Consider the following 17,349-nt stretch of genomic DNA (forward strand, 5'->3'; position numbering starts at 1 on the left):
GAGGTGCGCCAGTGTTGATCATCTGCAAGGGGCAGATGTTATTTCTGATCCACACAGACTGTGGTCTTTCAGTTAGGAAGTAGAGGATCCAGTGCAGAGTGAGGTACAGAGGCCCAGGTTTTGGAGATTTTTGATCAGAATTGTAGGAATGATTGTGTTAAATGCTGATTGTGTCAATGAATAGCAAGTGTTAGTATTGTCCAGGTGATCCACAGGGGCATGAGGAGCAATGAGGTCGCATCAGCCATAAATCTACTGTGGCGATAGGCAAATTGCAGTGGGTCCAGGTCCTTGCTTAGGTTGAAGTTAATTCTAGCCATAATCAGTCTCTCAAAGCACTTCATCACAGTAGAGGAGAGTGCTTCTGGACGATAGTTGTTAAAGCCATTCACCCCACGCTCCTTGTGCACTGGTATGATTGCTGACCTTTTGAAACAGGTAAGAACTTGATGAACAATGAGAGATTGAAAATATCTTTGAACACTCCTGCCATTTAGTTGGTTTCCTCATGACAAGATCATTACCATTGTTCAGTGCAAATATCAGAAAGGGGAAGAAATATGACTTTGACCATTGAATCTCAGATGGGGTGATTTCTCAAAAACTCTCAATTTCCATGCACAATATAGTTTAGAGAGAATAGTGTAAAAAAAACAAAAAACATCTAGTAAGTGGCAGCTTTGTGAGCAAAGATGCCTTGTCAATGAGAAAGGTCAAAAGGTTCAAGCAGACAGGAAGCAGCCAGTTACTCAAAAAAACCACACATTACAACAACTGTGGAGTGCAGAAAAGCATCTCTGAACACACAACACATCGAACCTTGAAGTGAATGAGCTACAGCAGCAGAAGACCACACCAAGTTCCACGCCTGTACCTAAGAATGTGGCCACTGAAATGTATGCCCTACAAGAAAGTAAATATTTTTGTTGTGTAAAATAGCAAACTGACATTTACATTCACTTGCGTATAGGCACATACTTTGAAGTGTCAATCCAGTTCCAAGACAGTACTCATTAGACATTCATTAAAAGGAATATGTTTCACTCGATTGTTGAGAAAATGTACTATACTCCTTCCTTACCTAATGAGAGTTTTCTCCACTAGGTTTTGAGGTGTTAGTTCACTCTGAGTCAATTTGAGATTGAGCTGGTTAAAATGTTTTCCAGCCTCCAATACATTGAAAATCTTTTCTCCAGGATGCAAGTCTGGTATTCCATCAGATTTTACAGAGAATTTGCATAAGAACTCCCTGCACACAAAGTGAAGGAAGATAATTGATTAGCACATACAATTTTATAAACACTTCTAAAGAAAAAACTGTTTTAAAAACATTAACTTTAGTCCTGAATCATTGCTAAAAGAAGCGCACGTGCATTTCTCTCCTCTGGTTTGGAGGGAGGAGTGCTGCTTCAGTTTGCAGACAAGGAGATCAAAGAAGATTATGTGCATTAACCAAATTGTTGGTTCTGCCCTTTCCTTCATAAGCTTTCATTTTACAGACTTGCCCCTTCATACATTCACTTATTTTCTGAAATACAACAGTTCTTTTACATTATGAATTACAAAATGAGTTCAGGGAGATGAGCAAAATGTGAACTGTATACAACAAAATGCAGTTTATCCAGCAGGTTCAGGACTTTGTTGACAACTGAGTTCCTAAACTACTGAATTTTATTCTATTTAATATTCACTTTTAATTCACTTCTGTCATGCGACAGGATAACAAGCTCTGCAGCAAACACAGAGAGCTTACAAGTGTGGGCGTCAGGGCCCCAATGAACCAGCTTATCAAACCATCAGGATTTTCAAACAATCTGATAGTGGGTTATCACAGTTAAACAAGGCAATCAATAATGAACATAAAATTAAGCTTTTTAGATGAATATGGACATCAAGCTTACCCAAAAAGCAAGTATTAAATACGGAGAGAAACCAATTTTACACATAAGAAATATATTTTCACAGATTTAATATATTACTCTCCATGTAACTTCTTTGAAATAGCCGTTACTTAGATCGTGCCTCAATTTGCTGGTTAATGTTTTACTAAGAAAAAGGCAATTTTGCAGTCAACAGCCATTTTAAAATATTTGCACAACATAAAATGAAGTAATATCAACTGGTAACAATAGGGTCAGAGATCCACAGTCTAAGTGCTGAGCAAAACCACAGCTTTGGTTGCTGCGCTTTGTTGTGGAAGAATGCCGTACAGTAACAAAGAGTTCTCAATAACATTTGCAAATGCAAACTCCGGTTGTTCTGTGTTCAATTACTTCATTGAACATGCAAATCTCAAGCAACCATACAAAACAAAGCAGTATCTACATTTGAAATCTCATTAAGACACTAATTGGTGGGAATTCATTGAAGATACAGAAAATCAATCTTTGTATGAAGAACTCAAGTACGAAGATATCCTGGCAGCCACCAATTTCAATTCCACCTCCCATTCCCACACCAAGAGACAGACAGACATACTTTATTGATCCCGAGGGAAATTGGAACATGTGCATCCACAGCCTCTTCTACTGCCACACAGGGTGGGAAGAACAACACCTCATATTCCGTCTTGTTGGTTTGCAGCATGAGTCATTGAATGGTTTATTGTACATAAATTTATTTTTGAATAAAGTATATTTTGATTTAAAAAAACATTAAGTTCTCTAACTTCCAGTACCCAGTCCCCTGTTCTACCCCCCCAACAAGATTGTTTTTTCCTCATTCTGATGACCTTCCCACCAGTTCTCTTCCCCTCCACTGTCCTCATGACCTGCCCATCACCTCCCTCTGGTTCTCTGATCCTTTTCCCTATATTTCAGGGTTTAATGTCCTCCTATCAGATTTCTCCTTCAGGTCTTAGCTTCTAGCTTCTAGATATCAATCACTTTCATTCCCCTCCTGGATCTACCCACCACTTCCCTCAACTGGGCTCACCCACTACTTCTCTGCTTGTATTCTATCCTCTTACCCCACTTTTTACTCTGGCTTCTACCCCTTTGCTTTTCAGTCCTGATGGAATGTCAGCCTAAAATGTTGACTGTTCATTTCCCTCCACAGATGCTGCCTGACCTGCTGAGTTCCTCCAGCATTGTGTGCATGTTACTCAACCCTTTCATGAATTGAAGTGATAATACGGACTACAGTTCTGATCTCCACACAATTTTTCCTCAATGGGAGCAGTCTAATTCACTTCCTGAAAGAAAAGTGGAAGGAAAAGCGTATAAAGAGCCAGAAACTTACAACAGCTAGAAAATGTGATTAACCAAAATACAGATCTTTTGTCCAGCCCAGCGTGAATATAGGCAACAATGACACTTCTTGTGACATAGTTTAAATGATTCCACAAATTCTGAACTATCATCTATAGTATTTATCACTTCAAATGTTGGGTGTCACTAACCTGTGTTCCACAGTAATTTGATCCATGCCTTCATCTATGCCATGTTCATCATCTTCCTCAGTTAGATAACTAATGTCATGCGCTTCACTGAGTTGATCCTGCATATTTTTAAGGTCCTTTAGTGTTTCACCCAGTCTAAGGATGGTACAAAGTGGTCAGTATTCTATTAAAAGGCAGCTTTTCCCCAAGTGGTGCTTGTGATGCAACTTTAAACTGCGTATCAGCAAAATTAACTAAATCCAAGGATACAAAGCAAGAGCATAAGCAAGACACAATGTGACATGGCAGCATAGTGGTTAGGGCAATACTTTACAGAGCCAGCAATCAAGGTTCAACTCCCATCACTGTCTCCCCATCTTCAAGTGGGTGCTCCGGTTTTCACTCATATTCCAAAGGTGGGCGGATAAGAATTAGCAAGTTGTGGGCATGATATGTTGATGCCAGAAGCATGGCAATACGTGCAGGCTGCACCCTCCCCTCAGCACATAGTCAGACTGTGTAGGTGTTGATATTAAATAAGGCATTTTTCTGTATGTTTCAATGTACATGTGACAAAGTTTAAGATTCTGGCACGTTAGTAATATAATTTGTACAAAAGGCAATCATAAGCGAGCCTGATCAGTTTTCCTTTGTCAGTACCAGTGTTAGAGATTCACAAGGTACTTGCCTATGCTCCTTCCAACTTTAACACATAGATATCTACCCCAATACTTTCGATGCCGCTGGGCCCTAACTGCTGTGGAGCTTCTGCCTCTCCATTTATCAACTGAACAGGACATTCTACAGCACAATTCACTGCTGGCTGACACTTCAGTGATATTACTGACACACAGGCTGTATTTACATTAGGATAAAATCTCTAGAATATTAAATACAGATTTCAGACAATGACTGAGTTATAGAGGTAAGATCAAAATAATGTTTATGAAAAGGCTTTTAACTTTATCCCCAAAAACAATGAAATAGCTCTAAGAGTGCAATTGTAAGACTATAGACATAGGAGCAGAATTATGTCATTCAGCTCATCAAGCACTATTCAACCATGGCTGATTTATTTTCCATCTCACCCCCATTCTCCTACTTTCACCACTGATGCTCTTACTGTTCAAGAATATATTAACCCAATGATGTGACCTCCAAGGCTGTCTGTAGAGATGAATCCCATTGATCCACCACCTTCTGGCTAAAGAAATTCCTCATAACTTTGTTCTAAAGGGATGTCCTTTAATTGTCCACCCTGTACTATACCACCCTCCCATTAATAAAAACATCCTTTCCACATCCACTCCATCTAAGCCTTTCAATATTCGGAAGGTTTCAATCAGATCTACCCCCCCCCCCCCCCCGCCCGCCCGATTCTACTAAACTCTAGTGAGTACAGGGCCAGAACCAAACATTCCTCATACATTAACCCTTTCTTTGCCAGAATCATTCTCATGAACCTCATGTAGGGACATGTTTGGCACAGCTTTGTGGGCCGAAGGGCATGTATTGTGCTCTATGTTTTCTATGTTTCTAACCTCCTCTGGACCTTCAACTCAGCACATCCATTCTTAGATATGGAGACCAAAACTATTAACAATGCTACAAATGCGGTCTGAACAATGCCTTATAAAGTCTCAGCATTACAGCTTTGCTTTTATATTCTAGTCCTCTTGAAATGAATGCTAACATGTATTTGAGTTCCTCATTATGGACTCAATCTGCAAGTTAGCCCCCAAGTTCTCTGATTTTTGAACTTGCTTCCCATTGGAGCCAGGGTAGAAAGATAAAAAGAACTCACCTCTCTGACTGCTGCTTTTCTTTCAGGAGACGATCAAAACCATTTGAATAATTTGTCTGTCTGCTATTTTTTAACTGGAATTCAAAAGGCACAGTTGTAAAGGACTTTTGGAGAAAAACAGATTAATTGAAAATTTATTTACACACTGGTAAAATAGACTAAGCCGCAAGTCTAGTAGCAGAGAACATCTAATTGGCTTGTGAATTAATCTTACGTTCTCCTTACAGTGCTATTGCAGTCACAGAACATGGAGACTCAGAGTAATGGCAGAGCAATTCAAATATAAATATAAATAAATTCAAATATTCAATCATTAATTTTCCACTTCAGCGAATCAGTAATTACTTGTTCCCCAATTCTCCCTTCATTGGTTAGATTAGGCTGTGCACCTAATTCAAGTGATCATTGATCATATTAAACTGCAAAGAGTGGGCTTCTGCTCATCACCAGGAATCACCACTGCCCCTCTCCATCATCAGATCAAATGATCAACTGAACTAACCTGAAGCCCTAAGGTACAGGGAAAGGTTGAATAGGTTAGTGTTTTATTCCTGATGCTTAGGGGAACGAGAGAAGATAAAAATTATGAGGGGTATGGATACTGTAAATGCAAGTAGGCTTGTCCACCGAGGTTGGGTGGAACTACAACTAGACATCATGGGTCAAGAGTGAAAGGAGAAATATTTAAGGGAAACCTGAAGGAATCTTCTTCACTCAGGTAGTGGTGGGAATGTGCAACGAGCTACCAGCAGAATTGGTGGCTGTGGGTTTGATTGTTTGTCTAAGTACATGGTTAAGAAGGGCACTGTGGGTCTTGATACAACTGCAGGTTAATGGAACTGGGCAGAATAACAGCTTAGCATATACTAAATGGACCAAAGGGCTAGTTTTGTGCTGTAATGCTCTATGAACTATCACACTAGCTCACCTACAGTATCTGAATCCACAGATTCATGCACCACACTTCTCCTTTCTCTTTTAAAGTAAGCCAATTCCCATCCCTCAGTTTGTGCTTACGAACCAAGAAGTTCCTCTATCTAGTGACCATTTTACTGAACACACTTCCAACATCATTTTCAACAGTTTATTCTAGATCATCTGACTCCAGCATTGGCCACCACAGGTCTTCAAATCAGTTCTGTAATTAATAAGTGCAATGGTAGCGTGGCCATCACTGAACAAATAAAATATATTTTAGTCAGATCCTGCAGTTTAGCTGAATGGCTTTATCTGCCATTTCTGTTCGAATCCATGCTTCAACCCTTCGGTTCTTGCCAAACAGTTCCTTTGACTTTAAGATGCATCACAACAGGAAAAAAGGATGATATTAAATTCTTGGTTGATTGATCTTGAAGTGTATAAATTGGCTTCTGAAACATCTAAATTCCACACTCAGGTTGCCTAAACTAGCTGGGCAGTTGTAGGCCCATAAGTGTAACCATATATGACTGGGTTTCTCAATTGGCTGTCTATTGATATACGTAGCAACTTCTTCAATAGTCTGTTCGAGGTAAAATACAGGTACATGCATTTTTTCTCCAAACCTAATTGAAGCCCAATTTTTTCACTGATCTATAAAGTCATAGACAGAGTCAGGTTCTCTTCCTAGCAGGAGAGCTGCACACAGTAGATTTTCATAAAGTTGAAAAATAATAAATTATTAAACTTGTATTTCAGGGCCCAATAGATCCTCAACTACACTTCTACCCCTCAGAGTCATACTTCATGGAAACAGGTTCTTCGTCCAAGCTCATCCATGCCAACCATGTGCCGGACTGAGCAAGCCCCATGGGCCCACTTTTGGTTCATAACCATCTAAACTTCTCCTACCTATCAATATGGCTTTTAAATGCTGCTAATGTGCCCATTTCAACCAATATTTCTGGCAGCTCATTCTAAACATGCACCCCTATTTGCATGAAGCAGTCTTCTCAGATCTCTCCTTTAAATTGCTCACCTCTGATCTTGACCCTATGCCCAGTAAACCCTCCCAGTGAAAATTTCTATGTACTTTCATCCTGTCCATGGCCCTTATGTATACTTCTAGCAGATCACCCCTTGATCTCTTACCTTCCAGCGAATAAATTCCTAGCCTATACAAATTATCCTTACAACTCAGACCCATACACCCTCTCCTTGCGGCTCAGTTCTCATCCAACTGCAGCACTTGTATGATTGATAATTTTTTCCTTTACCAGTATTAGCATAAATTATTATAAACTTAAGGCTAATTTAAGAGATGGGCACAATTACAGTATAATGTTTAAAAGATGTGGATATCTACATGGATAAGAAACATTTAGAAGGATGGGAGCCAAATGCAAGAAAAATGGGACTAACTCAGGAAGGGACTTTGATGGCATAGACATTTTGGACAGAAGGGTCTATTTCTGTGCTGTATCTTCTACAACTCTATGACCATATACTGTGTGAATGCCTATAAACTTTTTTTTTGAAGTTACACTGAACGTAGTTGGTAAAAGCTCAATGTTTAAAAAAAAACTGGAGTACACAAATCTAAAGCCATTAAATATTTGCAAACTTACTGTTGTCCAAGCTACTGGCGTGGTTGGGGCCGATGACTTCAAGGAAATGTCGGATTTTTCCGGTGTGGCAGATATCGGTTTGTTTTGTAAACTCAGGAGATCATCCAAAGCCAATAAAGTTTCATCTTCTTCATCGCTATCTAAATTGCAGCTAAGTTCATCGTCACTGTCCATACCACTGTAACTGTTTCGCTGTTTCTTCTCAGAGGCTTTAGTACTGTCTGACAATGGGAGAGAACTGTATGGTTCCGACTGTCTCTTCTCTTGAGAATGTAATGAAGACCTAGAGTCCTCATCCAAAGGCAAAACAGCTAAAGAACTAGATTCAAGTCTTTGCGTCCTTTTGCTATCTAATGGAACCAAAGGGTGTCTACCCAAGATTCCAGATCTATTTTCTTTAGAAGAAATTGCGCTGTCTAGGACTTTATCCTCTGCAGGCAGCCTTGTGTATGAATTTGGAGAGAGGTGACTGGACAGTTTCTCATCCAGCAACGAATCTAAAGGCAAACAGTCAGTTTCTGGAAATTCATCAGCCTCTAGGACTGTATTCTCATTTTCCAATACACCATTATTGTGATCTTTCAAAACTCCAGTGCAATTATTTTCAGTCACACCAGTTGTCCTGCTTTCACAGATTTTCTTAGGGAAAGGTGTATCCAGGTGCTGTGACTTCTTTCTCTGAATGCCCTCATCTACTGAATTATGCGCTCCTTTCTCCTTTGAGCATGAGATGGGCAGGCTGGTTGGAAACCTGGCTTTCAAGGCACTCATCGAGCTTTTCTTATCTGTACAAGCAGGAAACGAATGGTGTCGCTGCACTGCCTCTTTACGGCAAATTTTCAGAGAGCCTGAAGGCAGGGGCTTTGTTACGAGTTTTAAAACTGAATCATTCTGTGTAGAAATGCTGCTACTCCCTAGAAGAAAGAAAGGGAGATTAATAAACCTGCTTAAACAGACAAAAAACAATGCTGGAAACAAAGCTAACAGTACACCTGAAATACAAATGTTGGGATACTATTTGCAGTAAGCTGAAGTCTACGGTTTATAAACATCTCAATATAATTGCACTGTCAGGTGTCTGCAAATTTCACCTCCATTAGCTAAGATGTAGAAATACCCAAAGAAAAAGAACAGAATTTCCCTCCCCACACCTGTTGAAAAGAGGGGAAAATTTTTAAAACAAAAGCATTTTGAATAGAGCAGGATGAAAATATAATGTGTAAAACATTGCTCAGTAGAATTCACAAAACTTTAACCCGAGCCACACAGATATTGGACAAGCAGGTTTTAAAGAATATCTGAAAGATAGAATGACTGAAAAGGGGAGAAAAAGATTAGAAGCTGGAGGAAAAAGGGGGGGGGTCCAAGGCATAAAAAAGGGTTGGGAGCCCCTGCTCCAGATGTTACTAGGAGCACCACATAGGCCAGAAAATCCATCACACATCAGTGCTGGAAACAGAGCTAACAGTACACATTGAATGCCTTACAAAAATACAAGAATGACACTTTGAGCATTTAGAAATCCATCAAACCTATTTCCCCAAGATTCAAATTCATCAAATTAGGACAACAATGAAAGCAGACACTAAGTACACTCATTTTATTCTAACCCTACACACATCCCTTGGACCATCTGGATAACTAAGACACTCATTTAAGACTAGTTGTTAACTATCGATCTGTGTTCAATACTACCATTCCAAACAAACTCACCTCCACATTACTAGACTTGAACTTGGCACCTCCCTCTGTAACCAGATACTTGACTTCCTGACCAATGGAATGCAATCAGTAAGGATATAACACCTCCACTACAATCATCCTCAACACTAGTTCTCCACAAGGCTGCGTCCTCAGCCCCTAGCTTTACTCACAACTGTGTGGCCAAATTCTGCTCTAATTCCATTTACAAGTTTGCAGGTGTCACCACCATAATGGGTCTGATTTTAATAACAAGACAGAGTACAGGAAGGAGCTCGGGCTTTCTGTCCAGGTCCAGTCACATCTACACTATGGTCAAGAAAGCACACTGCCCAGTCAATGACAAAGAGAAAGAATTCACTTCAATGGCTCTTGTTTACATTTCCCACTACCTCCGGAACGCAGCCAAATAATCAATGATCCCTCCCACCCCAGTCATTCTCTCTCCTGCACTCTCCTGTTGGGCAGAAGATACAGAAGCTTGAGAACATGTACCACAGACTCAAGTACAGTTCTATCCCATCACACAAGTTCATTGCCATTCAACTGTAAACACGTACAGTACTGTGTCAAACTCTTATGCACTCTGTAAAACAAAAATGCTTTCAAGAATAATCAAGTGATATGTTTCTGAATATCAAAAAAATTACTATAAAGAGGCAGTAAACAGTAAAAAAAATAATCAGTATTTGCATCAATTCCCTTAAGCACAATGTCATGCAGTCTTATAAGAAAATTGGCTGGTAGGCTGTTCCAAGCATCTTGGAAAACTTGCCATAGTTCTTCTGCAAACTTTGGCTGTCCCACTTGCTTCTGTCTCTCCAGGTAATCCCAGACAGCTTTGATGTTGTTGAGATTAGGACTCTGTAGAAGTCGTACTATCTGAAACCATATAAAAATTCTAGGGTGCCCAAGACTTTTGCACAGTATTCTGCACAACACAGTCACAGATGCATAACACAAAGTAACATCACCGCAAACAAATAATAAGGTGCATGTAAGATACAAGTTAAAAAAGTAAACAGTATAACACTACTGGCACTTGAAATGTGATGAGACCTGAATGGTGGCAGGGAGTTCAGTAGTCTGAAAGCCAGGGGGGGAAGAAGCTATTTCCCATCCTATCAGTTCTTGGTCTAATGCTATGTATGGTAACCCTTGCCCGATGGTAGAGAATCAAAGAGATCATCAGCTGAATGGGAGTGATCATTGACAATGCCAAGGGCCCTACTTTGATGGGTGGAAGAGAGACCCCAATGCTTCTTTCGGCAATACTCACAATCCTTTGTAGGGATGTGCAGTCAGATGTTTTGCACTTCCCGTACTAGGCAGTGATGCAGCTGATCAGGACACTCTGGATGGAGCTCCTGTAAAAACTGGTTGATACGGGAGGGGAAAGGAAGTGGTGGGGGGTGGAAAACAGCCGCACTCACCTCGATCCACTCAGGAAGTGGAGACGCTTCAGTGCTTTTTTTGACCAAAGAGGTGATGCTGTTGAAGGATACGGTGAGGTTACGTTCATTATGTGCACTCCCAGAAACTTGGTGTTCCTAGCTCTCTCCACAGAGCAGCCATACATCTACAGTGAAGAATGATCTGTCTGTACCTTCCTAAAGTCCACAATCATCTACTTGGTCAGTATCCATGTTGAAACTCAAGTTGTTGTGCTTGCTCCATTCTGCCACTCTACCTCCTCTCCATATGCCATTTTGTCTTCATTGTTAATGAGACCAACCATTGTTATGTCATCCACAAACTCAATGATTCAGTTTGACCTAGACCAAGCAGTGCAGAATTGGGTCAGCATGAAGCCCTGGGAAGTGCTGGTGCTCAGTGATGGAGCTAGAGATGCTTCTGCTAACAGACTGTGGCCTTTCTGTCCAGGAGTCCAGGACCCAGTTAGAGGAAGAGTTATTGAAACCCAATAAGGATAGTTTACCAACCAGTTTCTGAGGGATTATCAAATTAAATGCTGAGCTGAAGTCAATAAACAGCATCCTGGTATGTGGCACACTTTTTTCCAAGTGCAATAGAAGAGACTGTGGCATCATCAGTGGACTGCTTTGAGCGAAAAACAAACTGCAAAGGGTCCAATGAACCAAGAAGGTGGGATTTAATATGCCTCCCAAACTAACACCGTGCATGATAAAGATCTTGATCTCCCAAACTATTTCATCATGGTCTGTATCCTTTATTTGGTAACCTGCACTAACTGATATGGCAGATTGTTGTGCCATATACCATACACACATTTCTGTTTGTCCTTCTTTGGGTTACAAAGGAAAGAAAAGTTTCCAAACTCAATCTTTACTTCTTAAATTTCTCTAAACACCAAATCCTGAAAAAAATGGAAAATAGAGAACTACTCCTGCAGTGGTACATAAACATTTCCACCTACCTTGAAACGCTCAATTGTTTTTCAAGTTTTATGCTAGCCAGTCGTAAATGAAGTCCTAGATGTTAGTGAATAGGCAAATGCTTTGTACTGAAGGCTACTATATCTACTTGCTTTATAATTAATGCTCATCTTCCTTTTACTCAAATATTAGGTGTTTTAGTTTCACTTCTATTTTCTCCTTTCAATTTTGCAGATACACTACTTTCATATTTCAACATTTGCAGTTTAAAACCAAACTCATTTTTTAACTTGTAATGTATGGTGACCATACTCAAGTCAAAACCCTCCTCTAGACAGTGTTTTATATCTTTTGTGCACAGTTAATTACACATACACACACACACACACTTCACAACCCTGCTCAGATATATTGCACCATATAGTCAATCATCCTAAAGCTGGGAAGGAACATTAGCTGATCCAAACATAATCTTAAAACTGCTTTAATAATCTTTGTACTCCAAGATGGCGTCGTGTACGGCGGCCGTATTGCGAGCTCTGTACCAACTTAACAGTGCACTGCTAATTTCTGCAATTTCCTTCACACTTCTTGCTCAAGAAGCTGATAGTCACATCAGATATGATTGTCTTCCTTTTCTAAACATCAGGAAGACAGCATTTACCCACAATGTGCCGCCTTTTCTACATTGGGAACCCTGCTTACACAGTCCATGGCAGGCTCACTTACTACACAGTTGCTACCTCAGAAGCAGCAGCAGAGGCGAAGGAGAAGGGCTGGTGTCCTGGTGAAGTTGTGACGGTGTGCCACTCCCTAGCATACACCTGCTTACCATTCAGTCCCTGGACAATAAGCTGTGCAAACTGAGAGCCAGAATCTCCTTCCAGTGGTAAACAAAGGAATACAATGTTTTGTGCTTCATGGAGACCTGACTGACGGAGGAGTTACCGGGTCATGCCATCAAACCCTCTGGGAAGAGTAAAGGAGGTAGGGTATGCTTCATGGTCAATAACGTTTGGTGCAACCCTCAAAATATGCATGACCTCAAATCTTTTTGTCTCCTGGATCTGAAATACCTTGTGCTGCTGTGTAGACTTTTCTGCCGGCCCAGGGAGCTCACGGCTGTTAGTATCACAGCTGTGTATACTCCACTGCAGGCTGATACTGACCTGACTCTTAAGGAACTATATGAGACCATCAGCACCCTGGAGATTGCACACCCAGGCGCTGCTTTCATCGTCGACGAAGACTTCACTAGAGTGTCACCATCTAAGGTCTCTCCGAAGTTTCGTGAACACATCCAGGTGAGCACAAGGGGAGATAGCGTACTCAATACTCTCCCTTCTGCAACGTTTACAAAGCACTCCTCCACCTGGCCTTTCGAAATTCAGATCACTCCTCCATCTTGTTTCTGCCAATGTACAGGCAGAAGCTGAAATAAGAGGTGGCCATAATTAAAACCGCCCACTGCTGGTCTAAACAATCAGTCTCCAAGCTACAGGACTATTTTGATGACGTCAACTGGAATGTCTTTCGTGATGAGGATGTCTCTGAGTTTACGGATGGGGTCAAGAGCTTCATCTGGAAGATGCTGACTGCAAAAATTGGTGACAGTCTAACTAAACCAGAAACCCTGGACCGGCAGTTCCATTTGAGCAGCACTTACTGTGCAAGACAGGGTTTACATTGCCAGTAATGAGCAGGAACTCAAAAAATGCAGCCACGATCTGTGCAAAGTCATCAGACAGCAAAACGACATACAGGGACAAGATCCAGATACAACTCTCCACCAACAACACACGCAGTTTATGGCAAGGTCTGTATACCATCACAGACTTCAAAGCTAAGCGCAGTGGTGCTGCCAACATTGTTGCCTCTCTCCCAGATGAGCTAAATCTTTACTCATGCTCGGTCCGATGTCGCCAAAACCGAGCCCCCGAGGAGAGCCGCCGAAGCAACCTGCACCTTGGTCATCTCTGAGCCTGAAGTACGCAGGTGTTTCCAATGGACAGTCACAAGGCTGCGGAATGGGATGACATCACAGGATGGGTACTCACAGTGTGCATGGCACAACTGGCTGGTGTGTTTATAGACATTTTTAATCGCTCCCTCTCCCAGTGTAGAGTGCCCTCCTGCTTCAAAACATCCACCATTGTCCCTGTACATAAAAAGACCGAGGTAACATGTCTGAGTCGTATCATACTCACCTCAATAATGAGCAAATGCTCTGAGAGGCTGGTCCCGCAGCATTAAAGCCAGGACTAACAGGCTCTGGGACAGCTTCTTCCACCAGGCCATTAGACTGATTAATTCACACTAAAACAATTATACTTCTGTTATATTGACTGTCCTGTTCTTAGATACAATTTATTACAAATTGCACATTCAGACAGAGACGTAACATAAAGACTTTTACTCCTCATATACATGAAGGATGTAAGAAATCAGTCAATTCAAGAAATGAAGAAATGCTGTTAGTGTATTGAAGATGGTAGCAAGTGGAGCTTGAAGTACAAGGTAATTGTGCCTGAATGGTATCAAACCCTCAATGTGAGAAGGCAGAAAAACAAACACAAGGGTGACTTAGTGTACCTGTACCCTATTTTAAACCTGGAAAAATGCTGCAATCGATTTTTTTGGATTCAACCTGTGCTGCAGACTCAGTTCCACACACCCTATCTGCCTTGCAAATTTGCACTCAATTAGTTTTGGTGGGTTTTTGATTTACTATTTATTGGCACAAAATTGTGGACTGAAGGGCCTGTTCCTGAGCTAATTATGTTTGTAAATGGCATCCCTAATCAGTTCGATACATTTGAATGTTATTCATCATCATAGTAAATATATCTATGTATATTCATCCTAGTTGGACACGATCCAGTGTAAAGTACTCCATGTGACTGTGCTTTGGTGATGGATGAAGCCACAGCATAGACCATTTACAAAACACACACTATCTGCTCCAACAAGGTCTCTCTACACCATGACTTCTTTCACCAAGGATAGCAAAGACAGAAGATATATCAGAACACCAGCACATGCACATTCTGCCAATCATATACTATACTGACTTGGAAATATACAGTCACTCCTTCATAACTGGGTCTACACCTTGGGAACCGCTATCAACAGTAATGCGTCTTCACCAGGCCTGCAGCAGTTTGAGATGGTGACTCACCTCCTCAACTACAAATAGAAATAGATAACAAATACAAGCTTTGTCAGTAATGTCCACATTTAAGAAAAAGAAAAAACACAAAAGGGACCCAACAACAAATTTACCAAACAGCATTTACAAAGCAGTTATTCCTTGGAATACACAAATTGGGAGATGCTTGCTTCACATGTCCCTCTCCAACAGGCAAAATATAGTTTAGCAAGACAAAGCAAGAACAAAACACTTACTCTCAATGGAATGAGGACTGAAGTCAGCCAAGTCAACCATGCAGTCAAAAATCATATAGAGCAAAGAGAGGCTCTTTGGTCCAGCAAGGCTGTGTTGGCTATGAAGTTACACAAATACTACGGTAATACCATTGACTCCACAATCCCATAAACTTCACTCATCTACGTACTAATGCCGATTAACCTACCAACCTATATACCTTTGGGCCATTGAAGGAAACACACGCGGTCACAAGGTGAATTGTAATTGAAATTGGTTTATTACTGTCCCACATGCCGAGGTACTGTGTAAAGCTCGTCTTGCATACTGCTCATACAGAACAGATGACAGCACACTGAGATCAAATGTGCAACTCCTCACAAGAATCATTAGTGGCATCAATGTGCTGCACAATCCTTTTGGGAAAAGTGTTCCACCAGTGAATTTTGACCCCGCTTTGAAAGAGTAAATAACTTCCACGTGGAGGAGTTCCTATGTGTCTATTGCCATTGGCATTCCTAACGTTATAAAGAATAAAGCACATTGGAAAGCTGCTGCACTGTAGTCTCCTGTGGTACAGGTTACATCAGTGATGGAAGAGTGAATATTTGGAGCAGATAAGGTACAAACAAGCAAGCTAGTTTCTCCAACAGGAATATGGACAACCTCCTCCAGTTCAAGATAATTAGGGAGTGTATACACCGGCCACAGGCTCCCTGACGTTTACTCCTCTATGAGCTGAACTCAGGCTGAGGGCCTGCTCCATGTCTGCGGACTCACCTTCATTCTAAATGTGATTTGCTTAGCTTGATTGTTTGCATGATTTATTTTTCCCCCTCTCTGCATATTGGGTGTTAGTCTTTTTTGTAATGGATTCTTTTGGGTTTCTGGCTTTGTGGCTGACTGTAAGGAGATGAATCTCAAGGTTGTATAACATATATATACTTTGAACTTTGCTAGCAATGTATTCAATCCAACAAGATGGACACAGAAAATTAAATAAATTTATATATTCTATCTGCAATGGTGGAAATTGAACTCAAACTTCTGATCATAACTTTTGGGAATATTGCCTACAAAACTACCACATTCCTCTAAACGCTGAGCAAAGCACACCTGTGATCTTGCATACAGACATTACCAAACAGCAGAACTATCTTCTGAAGCTAAGTGCCAAGAATGAGCATAACCACCTGCATCTCCAAGACCCGTGAGTTATGGATCTTTATGATTAACAGATAAACTAATGCACCATACTCCAAAATCAGAATCAGGTTTATCACTGACATGTTGTGTAATCTGTTGTTTTGTGGCAGCAGTACAGTGCAAAAACAAAAATCATTAATTACAATAATGTGGATTCCAGTTAATTGGGTCACATTAGGACCAGTGTATCTTGACCAAAATTAAGTAGCTGCCTTAATTAGCCAAAGTTTCATAGAAAAAGTTACAAAAGATACACAAAGAAAAAAACTACCATTTAACTGAGTAACAAATTATGTACTTAAATGAAACTCAGAACAAATTAGAACACCGTGGCGACCCACTTTCTGCGCGGGCGAACCGGCTCACAAATAGACAGCGCGTGGGGGGAGACTTTGGTAATGCATCTCTAACATCATTTCCCGGAGAGGGCGGACACTAGGATTTAAATGCCAGCGCCGCGAAATTTAAATAAACTAGTCTCGAAATGACTTACTGACTGCGTGTCATTATCTCAGCGCTGTGTGTAGCACATCGCTACAACGCTACCAATACCATTACCATATTATAAAACTGTGCATCACTTCCTACTAGTTACCAACAGCGCAGTGTACACTGCTGTGTTCTTTTGGTTCACTGTAAATGAACAAAATCAATACAGACAACACCTAGTGCATATAATGGGCTGCCTTCATACAATGCTTTCGACAAATGTACCCTCCAGTGTTCAGTTTTTATTAGAACATTCAAGATGATTGCTGATACCTTCAAATTCTTCATAGTTGCTAACTTGAAGTAGTTAAATCACTCCATTTTTACTCCCAGCCTCATATCTGAGCCTGAATGCTTGAAACCACAGTGAACAAAACAGTTCTGAATTGTCTTACTGCTCATTTCTCGTTAACTATCAGTGACAAAATCTTTTTTAACACGAACACATGCAGCTATTTAAAAACCATTCACTCCAAGTACAA

General features: G+C 40.7%; 1 protein-coding gene across 6 annotated transcripts in view; it reads right to left on the reverse strand.

Annotated features, from left to right (window-relative positions):
* slf2 (SMC5-SMC6 complex localization factor 2) overlaps window positions 1–17,349 on the reverse strand; it is an 84,854-nt gene that overhangs the window by 33,667 nt on the left and 33,838 nt on the right. For all 6 annotated transcript variants that reach the window (XM_059947036.1, XM_059947035.1, XM_059947034.1 and 3 more), the window contains exons 5-8: window positions 7,730–8,643; window positions 5,184–5,257; window positions 3,401–3,535; window positions 1,082–1,249 (exon numbers count right to left, since the gene is read on the reverse strand). In XM_059947036.1, the coding sequence (XP_059803019.1) occupies window positions 1,082–1,249; window positions 3,401–3,535; window positions 5,184–5,257; window positions 7,730–8,643 (1,291 nt within the window). The remainder of the gene's footprint in view (window positions 1–1,081; window positions 1,250–3,400; window positions 3,536–5,183; window positions 5,258–7,729; window positions 8,644–17,349) is intronic.

The sequence above is a fragment of the Hypanus sabinus genome, chromosome 22 (genome assembly GCF_030144855.1).
Source record: "Hypanus sabinus isolate sHypSab1 chromosome 22, sHypSab1.hap1, whole genome shotgun sequence".
NCBI lineage: Eukaryota > Metazoa > Chordata > Chondrichthyes > Myliobatiformes > Dasyatidae > Hypanus > Hypanus sabinus.